The following is a 14454-nucleotide window of genomic DNA, read 5'->3' as shown; positions in this document are numbered from 1 at the left end:
GTGTAATCCCAGCAAATTGTATTTATAAATTCCTATTCATTATGCATTTAAAAAAAAAAAAAACATTGTATAAAACAAAAGAGTTGATGACACCAATGAGAATCAAAAGGATACATTTATTCATATTAAAAATAAGAACTTACAGCATTGTGCAGTTGCTAATTTTAGGACATTTGACAGCAGAAGATATTATTTAACATCAAATAATCAGTTTGCTACACATAAACATAACCTGAGGTAACAGGTGATTAAAAATAATCACTGTTCATGAATAAATCTGTCATCACAGGCGCTCCATGTTTATTTAACATTCTAGAGTATCATTTCATATACTTGGCAAAAATTCAAAAAGGCAGAACAATCATCAGAAAGGTCAAATAAATGACAAAGAAGTTACAAAGTAAGGCACTTTCCTTTAAAGTAAAGGCCATTTTCATCCCACCCAGGACAAAGTGAAACCTTGCAAATTGCCCTGAATCAAGACAATTCCAGCTAACAAGAAAAAAATACAGAACAGAATTTGAATGGGATGCGTTTTAATAGCGACAAATCACAAAACCTCTGTTTTGGTTTTACTGGATGTAGGTGTTCAAAACAAGGGATCATAAAATTCTCACTGACAGAATGGCAAAGTAAGCAAGATTGTCTGTTGCAGTGCAAAACAAGTGTGATCCTCTTCGACAGATTTGAACTACTTTGTGACATTTGGTGATAATAAATCAGGTCAAGCAAAAATCCCATGTGGAGTACCTCAAGGCTCTAAGCTTGGGGTATTTTTCTTCAACATCTATATGATCCCATTAGCTCAGACTATGGAGTATTATATTTCCCACAGTATCCAGCAATATAAAGCGGCTGGTAAAACGCAACTTTATATTTTTGTGTCCCTACATATCAGTAATTATCAGTGTCTTCAGTCAGACCCGAATTCTCATAAACAATTGAAGTCTATCATCAAGTAAACCTAATAAATCCTTAAAAACATTTTCAGTATCAGGGGCTTCCTCTGAAAAGAGGACACAAAAACTGACTGTACTAAACTGAACATTTTAGTTTCCATGAGTGTTTTACATTTGTTGCTGTATATGCAAACAGCATTGTTGTTTAAGCCAACTTGAATTCAAGCATTCCTCAAAATGTGAAACTAATTATATTTATAAACCTGACAGAAACTCAAAATCGTTAAATGTGAATACTAAACAGGGTGAAATGGGTTGCTTATTAGTGTACATGCTAAATTACGATCCATTTACGAACAAAAACTAACTATTTTTGTCCATAAAAAGGTAAAAGGAGATATAGCTCCCCAGTTTGAACATGTTTGCATTTAAGAATCAGGTGGGTAATAAACTGGTATGTCAGGAGAACACACACTGAGTCCAGATGATTTGTTTTGGTCCCACTGTCCTCTTGAAAGAGTATTAGTGGCAAAGTGTTTCTCACAGTCATACAGAGTGAAGTCAGCATCAAAACAGATCTCAATCTGTCCCAAAGTCTGGGGCTCAGAGTTCTGTCAACAAACAAAGAAACAAAAAGAAAAAACAGTAAACATAATTATTGTCTAATACAAGTTTCATAAACTTTACAAACAAGGAAACATAAATAAGTTGAATTGTTTAAAGAAAAAAAAAAGCTGTTTATACCGTTGATGGATGCAAACATTGGATCTTGGGTTTCACGCCATAGAAGTTTTCCATCGCTTGCTCAATATCTGAAAACTGCAAAAGTCACAGAAATATTATTACTGTTGTGACAGAATGTAGTTTCATAAATCCAGTGCAATAGATAAACTTACAGTGTAGTATTTGTCAGAGGGGGTAATGTTAGCCTTCTGCAGCATGCTGCAATAAAACATTACAGATCTTCACTTTAACTGATGTTGAGTTTTACCGAAAGAAACATGAAATAAGTGAAACACCGGGCAACAAACATGGAGAGTAAACATAATTCCTATAAATCACCACGGTACAAAGATATAGATACAGAAATGTTCAAAATGACAAAGCCTGCATGTGAGGCAGGGATGTTCATGCAGGTGTGTGTGAAAGAATGTGTAACCAACATTACCTGTTCAAATCCACCTTCTGATACAATTCCAGTGCCTTGCTGAAATACTTGTGTTGACTATTCAGCGAATCAGCTTCTGCTGCACATGTTCCATGTTTAGACCACTCGTACTTCCTGTTGCAAAAGGAAATTCATTTAACTGATAAACCAAAAACTAAAACATGCAGATCAACTGAAAGTTAATACTATAACATTTTACCAGACAACATTATTTATCTCTTTTTCTTCAGTTTTGATCAGTTTTTAAGATCAAAACACTTTTCTTATCAATTTGGTTTCATCCCATAAAATCAAATCTATCTCACAATTCCAGTTTGCAGTAAATACAAAAATTAAACAAACTGCTGTGGATCAACAAAACGGTTTTACAAGATTTTAAAAAGTGTCTCCCCATCATACTTTTTAAGCATTCAAATATGTGCAAAACTAATAATCTTGTTACATAAATAAAACCTTATTTTTACAAATGCCAGACACCAAAATATGTCTCGTAAAAAAATCCATGCAAAAAGCAAAAGCTTGTGCTCACTTCCTAATGATCAGGCACTGAAATTTCATTTATTCCGCCTGTCTCGGACATCCCCATTGCAGTAATGACTTCCTGTCGGTGTGTTGGCTTTTAGTTTTTTTGTTCCGCAACTACAGCTCCCCCCACCCTCTCTCTACCCCTCCCGCAGCGCCGTTTGGTTTGCTTTACCAACAGTGAGCAAAGATTTTTTTTTTTTTTTTTTTTTTATAAGTATTGTGATTCGGGACACAGAGCAATAAGCACATTCAACTCTCGCTTCCACTGATTTATTTAAATGTTCAAGACTTAGCAGATGTGACTAGCTAAAGCTAGCTAGCTTCTTCTCTATGTTCCTGAGCAGCCGTGGTATCCTTGCGCGTGCACGCAACCGGGTCAACACAGACAGGAAATGTTCCGTTTCATGTATATCGATGGTCCTGTGCCTTGTGTTGAGCTTCGAGTTATTAATTTAGGAAGACTTCAGTGTTTCAGAAAGTTGTTTTTTTTTTTTTTTGTTTTTTTTTGCCATGCTGACAGTGACCGGTTCATTCTGTTTGTGTGGCGAGGAGTTCCGCGGAACAAGGTAATGGCGGATACGGGAGCTGCAGCGACCAAAACACTACGGTATATTTCTCCCTTCTTGTATATATCAGCCAATTCTGTGAAATTCAGTTCAGCCCAGACTGTGAACCAGCTGACCAGCTTCCTTTTTATTTTAATGCCGGTTGTCAAACGACTACAAGAAGCTGTACATAGCGCCTCGCACTGTACAGGTCGGGCTACGTTAAATGACGTCATCATTTGATATATAAATTTTTTTCCACCGTGTCAAAAAATTCACCGGTATTACCATAAATGAGACGATATGGAACACCACTGCCAATAACCCAGTTTTACTAATGTAAAAGCAATAATAATATTATATATTAAAGCAATATTAAATGAACACAACCTCAAGAACTTAGGGTATGATTTAAAATCAGCAACTGAAAGGATCTATTGACATATCGATGTATAAATGTGTGAGCGTTTGTGAGTGCGAATGGATGAATGTGACTCTAGTGTAAAGCGCTTTGAGTGGTCAAAAATGATTGGTGAAAGCGCTATATGAGTTCAGTCCATTTACCATTTATCTAGATGTTAACAAATGCAGTGAAATGTTCCCTTTTATTATTTTTGAATGACTTCTATGAGTAATGATCTAATAGTACTAATAAAAAGAATACATGTGTTAAATTAGCATAATGATAGTTTGATACGTTATGACCAAAACTAGGCCCCAAAAACAACTTTTTCATAAAAACAAAACAAACAAAAAAAACATGCTGACTTAAAGGATGAGACATACCAGAAGTGAAAAGAAGAAGGATTAAGCAGGTCTGGCCAAACCTTCTTCATGTCTGGGATCAAGTCCTGAGAAAAAACACACCAAAAAAGATTTACTTTATACATTAAAATAAGGTTCATTTTGAGTCGCAAAGGGAGTAAAATATAAATTTGTTCACCTTTTCAAAATAGCTTCAGTATTACACAACCAATATCTTAATAGTCAAAGGAAATGTTTTATTTCTGGGTTATCATAGTTCTGTACATGTGTAGTGTTAGAAAGACTGACTGGAGAAGTGCTATACCTCTATTTCAGTGGCGTTGAAATGCCAGGAAGAATTACAGAATTCCCCTTTATCAGGCCTGAAACACAGAGAGATTACAGAGAAAAAAAATTACATACAAACTTAGCAAAATAGAGATATTTTTCAGGGGTTTCCTTTTAATGACACCTGTATCTATGAATCTAAATCTATATAAAAACATATACCTTTACATCTGTATTGCTTGTATGAGATATTGTTTCAAACTGGGGAGCTTTGTTAGAGTGGAAAACACAGGCTGCATGATTGTTTATATCTCATCTCCCAAAGGTAAAAGGACTTGTCAAGAACACATGAGAGTGATATTAAAGACTAAAATCCAGACTCTTACCACAGTCCATGCAGTGTCCAGTAACTAATGTTGAGTTGGCAATGCTCCGTCTGAAATGTGATAAACAAATATTAATATTTGATGTTTTTTTTACTGTGTGCTCCGGTAAGAGCTAAATCATTATACTGTATTTGTAACTAATGACTTTCACTGAATCAAGAATAAGAAATTAAACTGGATTGCACATATTCCTGTGTGATGTATATTTATCAACAAATGTCATCCTATGCACTGCAGCAACATAAATCTCTGCAAGGCCCAGCTAAACAGCACTAAACACCGTTCCTCTTGAACTCAAAAGCACAATGTGAAACTGATCAAGATTCACACCAAGTACACCGCTGCTGACATATCAAATTTGCTTAGGTTTGTGTCCGATTTTATCACTAGACGCAATCACAACATAATATAAAACCTAACTGCACAATAAGCAGAAAAAGTGCCACCAATAAGCCTAAAAATGAGACGTGCCAGTCATGCTGTAACTTGCATGTGAACAATGTTAAACCGCACTGCTGACAAGTAGTCTTGTGGTTTTGTATCACATGGTGTTATAAGGAAAACACCTGGATTAGATTTCCCCAAACGGATCAGTGGGCGCCATTGTTTAACACAACGATGCGAAAGACTCGCTTGAAAACAGCATTAACTCTACCCATGACTTTAGTTTATTGATCATACTCCTCTTTAAGTGACAGTGAATGAAATCCTCTCCAAACTAAAAAAAATGGCTGAGATGAATCCTAGATTGAAAGGTCAGCATACAAGCAACATAAACACAATATTTATTTTACTGTAGTTGGAGATATAGAACATACAATACAGAATTATGATAAATTTAAAATTAAGTATTGTTGATGACTCCATTAATATCTCGCACACTGGAGTTTTGCTCTGTCTAAACATATTTTTCTGCTCCTCCCAATCACTTAGGGGTGTCAAAATCTATAGGAGTCATGTTTGTCTTATAAGGTGTCTTGAGATGACATTTGTTGCAAATAGTTGAAATTTACAGCAGATAAACACCCAAGTCAAAAATAAAATGTTTTAATTTTATATTATTTGTCTTATTAGTGAAAGTAAGTCTTGCATTTGACACACATTTTCCCTAAAGTCATAAAGAAGCACCACTTGTTGACGAGTAAGAAAACAAATGCTGTACATAGTCAATAAATGATAAAACTACTGAACATACTCTGTCATCCTATATTTAAAATGACAAGTGCTAATAAACTAAGTCAATAGATAAAGACAGACAGGAACTCACAGAACAGAAGGTTTTGGGCCACTGCTGTGTCAGGATCACTTTGGTCCATAACTTGCTGAAATGCAGACATTTCTAAGCTTCTTTCCAATATGATTAAGTTCAAATGATCACAGCTCACATTTATTGAGAAACAGTTACTGCAAATGTGAACAGAAAGTAACAAAAATAGTGACAGATGAGCACAATTAATCATTTCTTATCTGTTTGTTCTTACATTGGTGAAGTAATGACAGCAGAGGACATAGCTGCTGCCAGGCAGACAAGAAGAGGGAAGTGGAGTCTCATGGCTGACCTGCAACAAAATGGGAAATTAAACTCAATACATATGAGTCCTGAAAAATTAAAACCACACCAACACAAAAAAGTTATACACTTTTCAAAATATTCCATGTAGTCTCTGAAGAAATAACTTTGAATCTCATTAGACAATTTGTTTAGAAGAAACTGTCTCCTTAGGTACACATATAACACAAATCCTAGCCGAAAGGACAGAGCATAACTGGAATACACTTATAAACAGGAACTTAGTCCATCTTGTTTACGTAAGTGGGATTTCAGCTCAGTTCCCATTTTCTGGTATAACCGTTTTTTTACAAAGATTGAACACAAATAAAGCAAAAGTTAGAATTACGTTATGATCTTGTGTTCAGATTTTCTAACTTAAAATCTCGTAAAGATAAAACCATGTAAACGCTAACTCACATAAATATTTTTAGGCTATTTAATAATATCACCCATAGAGATTGTATGGGTTCAACATCTTCAAACACTTGTTTGAGGTTGTCTCTAACAGTAAGGAAAATGCTTTTCTTAAGGTAACCCTACAATTCAGTATGACAGCCTAACAGCTTTGGTAAGTGGAAGGTGCTGAGAGACATTACCAGGATAAAAGATGATAACACAGCCCAATTTATTTGTTTATTTCACAAATTTAAGTGTACAAACTGCACAAAAATATGACTTTCAGAGGTTTCATGAACAGAGAAGCACATTGTGATTCAATTGAGATGCACCACTAATATGAAGCAAAGTCATGTAAAATTAGGATAAGTGGTATTGTTCCCACCTTGGAGGCAGCAACAATATGTGTAGTGAGGAAGCTGGACCAGTGTAACTAAAATATATTATTGTGAGAACACAGCTTGAGTTACATGGCATTCAATGATAAATACATTAAATCTCAAATATTCAAGTAGGATGGTGTTGTAACACTAATGTTTCTTGCCAGGAACACCAGTTCAGTACAAATCTAATAAGGCAAAAGGTATTACATGTAAAACTGTACATCCTATTACAATGAAATGTCCATGTTTGTCATTATTTCATAAGTTTTTGACAATTATTCTCCATAAAATAATGCAGAAACACTACATAGACACAGCATCACACACAGATTAAAATGAAAGAGTTGAACTGGACAACTTAAGGTTATAAGGATTAAGTCAGAGCCAGTGGGCTCCTCAATCTCAACATACCAACAGTAGGTGTAGCTCTGCTTAGCTAAGCAGTAAATGACTCAAACCTTTCCGTCAGCTCACAGAAATCTAACGAGAACTTGCAGCTACTTTTTTTCAGTCTAGTTGACAAAGACATGAAATACCCATAAACTTACGACATCACTGCCTAAGGACGCCAATGAGGAAGACGCCCTTTTTGATTTTACACTAAACGCAAAATAAAATTATACTCAAATTTAAAGCTCCTACACACTGTGCGTTATATACTTTTCAACACTTTAACACTGCATAAACAATGACTGTTCATGAAACTGTCTGGGGGATCTTTTGTAAAAATGTTTGGACCAGACTGACGCAATGAGCACAAGGGCTGTAAAGAAATATCAACTAAATGCATATTCCAGACTAACTCAAAAACAACACGACGATCTCTTAATCATTCTAAAAGACAGGGCTTAATTTAGAAGAGAAAAATAATTTTGACAAACTTCACTGACCTTGTTGCAGACATGGAACATCAGACAGTATAACACTTGAATGAGTCCTTCCTTCTTGATATCTCGGCTTAACTAGGTCACGTTTTATATAGTGGTTTACCAACGAACAGTTTTGTTTACGTCGAACAGCACTGAACTACCGGCTTTGTTGGATCAGCCAATCATAAGCATCATGTCGTAAACACATCTTGCGTCATTACGTCTCTGCGTAGAGCCGATGCTTGGGCTGCTTGGTTTAGTATAAGCCGTGACCCGTTTGCTCCTCCGAACAACGCCTACCAACGACGTTTTCAATCCAGGTCTGGATAGATTCGCTGAATTAAAAAACAAACAAACAAAAAAAACAGTTCTTTGTAGAATATTTGTTTAAATAACAAATTTACCTTAATAAATATGGATAAATAGTGCACGTATGTATTATGGCAGATGGCAATATGAGAAAACACCAATTAAGTGAAGTTGAAAACAAACTACGTTTCCACTAAAAAAAATCTATTAAAGATATAAAGTTAAAAAAGAAATATATATCATATTCCGGGTATAGTATGCTCTAAACTTATATTTTGATATTAACAAATTTGGATCAACAGAGGTCTAACAGAAATCGACCCAAAAAAGCATGTTTACAAACTATAAAATAATTTAAAAAATTCTATTTTGTATCAAATCAAATGTTATTTGTATACCACATTTCAGCAGCAAGGCATTTCAAAGTGCTTTTACATCATCACAAACACAAAAACACAGTCATGCAACATTGAATCAACAATCAAAAACATTACATTAAGTCAAGTGCCATCATTAAATTCATAATTAATTACAAATTAAGATGTAATGAGATTAATTACATAATTATTTATTATTCTTTAAATGGGAAAATTTATTTGGGTGAGAATAGAATAAAATTAATAAATGGCTTTTGATATTTCTTAATGATTTTAGTGGGCATAATTTTGCAAAGCCCTTTCAAATAAGTCCAACTTTAGTGTGTAACACAGCAGTTAAGTGTTTTATTTTTGCTGCCCTATATTTTAAATAGCAAAGATTAGATGCCATGGGTAAGATCATTTAAATTTGTTAAATAAAAATCCATCTGTATTTTAAGTTTCCTGTAATTTCTTTACTGAAAAAGTCAATACTTTGCTGTAATTGTAAAACTCTGGCCTGTTATCAGCTATATTGGTTTCCTGTTGGGCACACGTCCATTTGTCTACGTCATTCAGACATCACACACTCCTTCTAAAGCTGCCGAATGTTATCCCATGTTGTCGCCTCACATGATTTTGTCTCAGACGTGCAATCTGTTTAACAGCTCCTTCTCGATGTCAGGAATAGTCAGGTTGTAACTGTAGCTAGTTTTATAAATAGGCCGTGGCCAAAGTTCAGCATGCGACGCAGCTTCTCAAGATGTTCTTTAATGCAGATGGAGAAAATTCTAAGCGCAAGAGTTTGATGCAGTGTGCAGCTAGATTCAAAGCTCTACATTAAAGAGATGTCAACTTAAATTTGAATAATTTGCAAATGTTTTATATTCATTTCGCATAAAGTGGTGAAATTTTATGCTTTATCTGATGTAATTGTTATGCTTGGTAGCCCAACTTGAATCTCATTACGTCTTGAATAGCATTATTGCAGAAATAAAAAAATAATAATTTCTGCTAATGAAATAGCTTACTGATTTTAGTGGCTATGTCTTGAAGGATACTAGTTATATATAGGCAGTTCTCTCTCCTTATAAGGCCTCGGGGAGAGGTTGGTGGGGGGCAGCTGGAGTCGGGCGGTGGTTCTCTTGGCCTTGTGCAGAACTTGGTTTAGGCTGACTCCCTGTGGATTCAGGCTGATAACCGAAGTCGCTGAAAAGAAAATCTTCAGTGGTAAGTAAAAAATGTTTAAACTATGCTTCAGCTCTTACCTCTTCTGTATTGTTAGCTTTATAACCCATCTTCATTTCAAACCCATTAGCAGCAGGTGGGATCAGTGAGGTGGGACTAAAGAGAGCACAGCCAGAAGATGTTTCATGATCCTTTACTGCTGCTAATGATACTTCAAAGTGATGAATGAAAGAATACGGGTTTTACAAGTGGAATAAATGAGCAACGGAGGACTAATGTAGACACTCTGTCTTTCATTTCTTGGACAGACTGTATGTTTGGTCATCTGAGAAGTACAGAATGTCTATGCATTTATTGTTGGTACCCAGATTAGTCAAGGTAAACACAATATGGACAGCTATATTGGCCATCAATATCTGTTTATGAACTAAATATGTTGTTCATGGGAACGTCAAGTATCTAAAATGACGAAAAATAGACATTTTGCTTTGATAATTGCACCTTACCTCTAAGATTTTGATTTCTAAGATAAGATTTTGTAGTGGAATTACATCATGTTGCTTTGTATGGTTATGGCTGAGAGTACTGGAGGTTTACAGTTACAAATGGATTTTCTTGGCTGTTACAGTATAGGCTGGACTTACAGAGGTGCAGAATTTATGGAACAAGAGAGTATCTTGCAAAGAAAACTTAATGTTCATGTTTCCTTTACCTTCAGACACAAAAATTGTTGCTTGCCTGAAATCTGCTATGTAATGCAAACAGCTGTTATTTGCACACAAGAAATTAGTCATGTTTGCCTGGATTTTATTGGTGCTGCTTCAAATTGCTGCTGGAGAGGATGCTCTAAATGTCCTGCTGTGAATAAATTTATTTTGGGAATTTGCTGAGTCTCCCAATGTCACCAAATCCTTTTACCATTCTTGGTTCTTACCTTTTTGTCTGGAATTCAAAGAGCAAAAAGTTAAGCATGTGTATAAATCCATTTTAACAGAAACTTTTTTGCTTTTATAGTTGATACCAACCTGTGTTTAAAGTTACAGACAAACAGATTGGGAATGATATGGTAACATTGTATGCTTGACTGGCAGATTTGAGGCATTAGCAGTAAGCTGAATTTGGGTTTATTGATATGACAGATGACACTGAAGCTGCCGAGTGCATCCCAAAGGTATGGGAACAGGGTTATGGTGCAACACGTTTCATTCCCCATCAGCCTAAGGTTAAGGAACGGGGAAGGAATCGCTTCAGATTTCCTCTGAACTTCTCTCTGGTCGCTGTGGTCAGTAAGGGGAAGTGAACCAAACATGAAGTGAACTGATGCTTCTGTTTTGATGGTTGTGCTAAAATAAATGTTCTAAAACAAATTGAATAAAAAGAAGCTAGTGTTGACTAATTTTACTGGTCAATAAAAACATTATTTTCACATCACATGCATGATTTATAACGTATGACAATATTCATCTCTTTCCAACTTTCAGCTTCATTAAATTATTATTAGGATTCCGAACAGGAGGGTAAATTTATTATCATTGGAAGAACTAAAATTAAAGCTATATGTTTTGATTAGACACAATTTGGTGCATCCTGTTGTCTAACAGTGGTTCAAGGTCATGCCTTTTGTTTATGGTATCTCTTTACATGTGTGTCTTTTATTGCCTGTGTCTAAATCCTAGTGTCACTTCTGACAGTAACCAACAAGCTGATAGTGTTTGTGAGTGTGTTGAGATGTGCCGGATTGTTTCAAAGTCCATGTGTTCAAATTATTCAAAGGCTTTTCTATTTGTAGAAGGATAATAAATAATTTGGTGTGTGTATAAATGATAAGCTTTACCGACACAGAGCCATCACTGTGAACTGTTTGCTATTCAGTTGTTGCTGGCTTGATTTTGTTTTTTCCTTTCTGTAAGAAAGTGAAATGCCTCCTCACAATTGATAATTCCTTTGAAGTTTTAGTTACACATGTGGAAAAAAAAAAGAGCAATAAATAGTCATACCGTAAAAAACAAAGATGCAATTATTGTACAGGTGGAAAATCATAATTTTAGTCCTTGACAGGTTTCAATCTTCACAATTTTGGGTCATTTCTATCAAATTCAGGTAAATACGACTTTAGAGAAAGCAACAACCAACTTAACTATGTTTGAATCATAAAACCCTTGGAACTTGCTAATTTATTTTTTCAAAGATAATTAAGATCCTTCTATATGTTAAGCGATCATACGGGATTATGATGTCAGGCTTGTCATAAACTTCCACATTTCTTGAGGGACCATTTTGAGTTCCAGTTTGTTTTCTTGTTGCTTGAAAGTTCTGATTTCTAATAACAATAAAGTGCCTCAAAGTGGATAAGTATAGTCGCTTCATCATATTTAAAAAGTGATTTTTCTGTATGGTTTTAGGGCTCGACATGACTTGCCATTGAAAAATGCTGAAAAAGCAGTTAATCAGTTGAATTTGGGGACATTTTCTTTGGAAAAACTATAACGACAAATAAAAAAAATTCTAAGCATTCTCTCCCTATTTTTTTTTTCTCCTTGAAGTTGTACTCCATGTAATAACATTTTGTATCGTCTGATATTATAGAACCTCATCAATTATCTTTGAAAGTTCATAGCTGTATCTGTGAGATGGTCTCATTATGCTGTTGTACTTTATTTTGATCTCTCTCGACATTTCATTACTCACCTAACAGGTCAGTGTCTACAGCGCCACCATGTCAGCACGTCTGAAACGAATATATGACCACCAATACCACCACAAAGAGAGCCAATATGTGGTCAAAGAATACAGCAGGTACAGCTGACACATGCTAACAATCATAAACAGGTCTTAATATATCTATCCTGCTTTTTAATATGAATATTATAACTAAAGCAGCATCGTTTTGACTTTACTTTAACATAACGTACTGATTCAGTTATGTTTGATGTTATCTTGATAAATATAATAACATGAACATCAGATTGACAACTGGCAAGTTGATTTGAGTTTCAACAACTTTTTCTGTTGAATGTATAGTTCTCAAAATTCTAAGTAACCATTGTCTTAATAATAAAGTATTTTTTGATGTAACTCCTTTTTGTGCATATATTGACCTATGCTATAGAACAAAGGTCAAATAAGCCAAAAATTGGATCCATAGAAAAATAGAAAGACAGAACATTTTTTTAATTATTATTTTAACAACACATTATTTTTCAATGAAAATACATTATGGCATCAGAGTTTTACACCCTATTCTCATAAACACAGAATTAACTGTCCATCAACCACAAAACATACAACATTGTTAAAACAGCACTGAGAGATAAACTAATTTAGAAAGACTATTCAAGCATTAAATCAGTCACATAATCAGTCACTAATTTGCTGATGCAAGTCTTCTGAGAAGCTTGGCTAGAGATAAATAGTTTATGTTTCAGACATGACTATATTAGTGCAAAAGTTTGTAAGATTCAGAATAATTTACCTAAAGCTGAAGAATCAATGTGTCTTAGTTTAAAAAAATAGAAATACTCTGTATATTTAAAAAAATAAAATAGAAGAATTAAGGATTACTCTGCACTATGCAGACCCTTTTGAAGCTTTTAATATTTTTTGGTTTTGACTAATACTAATGCAAACAGACCTGTTGTGAATGTCCTCAATGTCCAGTGTCCTGAAAAGAATCAATTGATTTTAAAAATAGTATTGTGACAAAATCAGTGTAATTTTAAATGTATGTTAATAAAACTTGCATATTGTTTATGTTCAGCTCCAAGGCCTCTGAAGAAAGATATGAGTACAAAACACAAGCTCGAATTCAGGAAGTGGTAAGATTTATTGAATCAATTTCATTTCCCCTTAAACACATACAGTAAACTAGCTAATAAACTGCTTGACCTCTTATCAACATGCTGTAACTTTATAAATGTCAGTGCAGCATAGTCAGAATAAAGATTCAATAATTAATTACAAGAGCAAGACAAGGAGGTGGGTATTCCTCACCTGTGTATTTATTAGGATTCTATGTTTTTTGTTTAGGTAAGAACAAAGTTGGGAGAAAAATATGTGCGCGAAGAACCTATGATCAGGGGACCAGAGTTCTTCGTCAGACTCAGATCCCATACTGTGTTTGAAAACACTCCGATCAAACTCTTCTGTACTGTTGAAGGCTACCCCATGCCAGTTGTGAAATGGTAATACATGAATATGTTTTTTTTTGTCTTAATCAGTATCACTATAATCCTTTACAAATCCATTTGCAAAAACATACTTCAAGGTATTAATCAATAAACATACACAGGCCTCACTGTAGCTACATATCTTTTCTTCACTTAAGGTATAAAGATGGCGTGATCCTGGACTTGTCCTCTGGAAAGTATCTGGTTGAAGCCAGAGGTGGGAGCCACTCTCTGTTGATCCCAAGGTATAGTAAGTTCAACAAAATAGCTATCTGTCTATTTGGTCATCAGTTTTTTCTCTCCTGAAATTTTATTTTCCACGATTGTCCTGATGAGTTTTATTATTGCCTTATGTCTTAGATGACTGCGTAAGCTCATTTCATCTGAATTTCCAAACATTTTTCTTTTGAACATAATTTCCTGGAGCCTTGAAATCTACCCCTATGTGAGAATGTAATCACCCCACTTTATAAATTAGTATTGAACTAGGATTGACCACATTTTATTTTCGCAGCGATGAGTTCAATTTAGCAAGCTACATCCATACCTCATCTCTGCCATACAAATGTATTTAATAAATAAATTTTAATAGGGCATGTTTAGCAGCATGAAGTGAAGAAGAAACATATCAAAAAGCTTATGCCCATGTAAATAAATCCAAGAGCAGATGAGAAAAAAAA

The 14454-nt window shown here is 34.7% G+C and overlaps 2 protein-coding genes across 2 annotated transcripts; one reads left to right on the top strand and one right to left on the bottom strand.

Annotated features, from left to right (window-relative positions):
• Positions 1-96: 96 nt before the first annotated feature.
• LOC106964558 (ribonuclease T2-like) lies at positions 97-7953 on the bottom strand. The gene is made up of 10 exons (XM_015060149.1): positions 7777-7953; positions 6037-6114; positions 5823-5877; positions 4556-4605; positions 4207-4264; positions 3924-3988; positions 2068-2181; positions 1796-1841; positions 1644-1718; positions 97-1510 (listed from the first exon to the last, which is right to left on the bottom strand). The coding sequence occupies exons 1-10, from the start codon at positions 7788-7790 to the stop codon at positions 1328-1330; spliced, it is 738 nt and encodes a 245-aa protein (XP_014915635.1). The 5' UTR covers positions 7791-7953; the 3' UTR covers positions 97-1327.
• Positions 7954-9540: 1587 nt separating this feature from the next.
• LOC106964555 (myomesin-2-like) lies at positions 9541-14048 on the top strand (the record flags this gene model as incomplete). Its single annotated transcript, XM_015060146.1, has 5 exons — positions 9541-9650; positions 12304-12404; positions 13366-13423; positions 13635-13789; positions 13933-14048. Coding segments are annotated over exons 2-5 (409 nt in total), but the record flags the coding sequence as incomplete, so codon positions are not given.
• Positions 14049-14454: the final 406 nt, after the last annotated feature.

Source organism: Poecilia latipinna, unplaced genomic scaffold (genome assembly GCF_001443285.1).
Source record: "Poecilia latipinna isolate Pla-1442-1.1 unplaced genomic scaffold, P_latipinna-1.0 Scaffold1690, whole genome shotgun sequence".
Classification (NCBI taxonomy): domain Eukaryota; kingdom Metazoa; phylum Chordata; class Actinopteri; order Cyprinodontiformes; family Poeciliidae; genus Poecilia; species Poecilia latipinna.
Note: the sequence above shows the minus strand (reverse complement) of the source record. Positions and strands in the feature narration are given on the sequence as shown.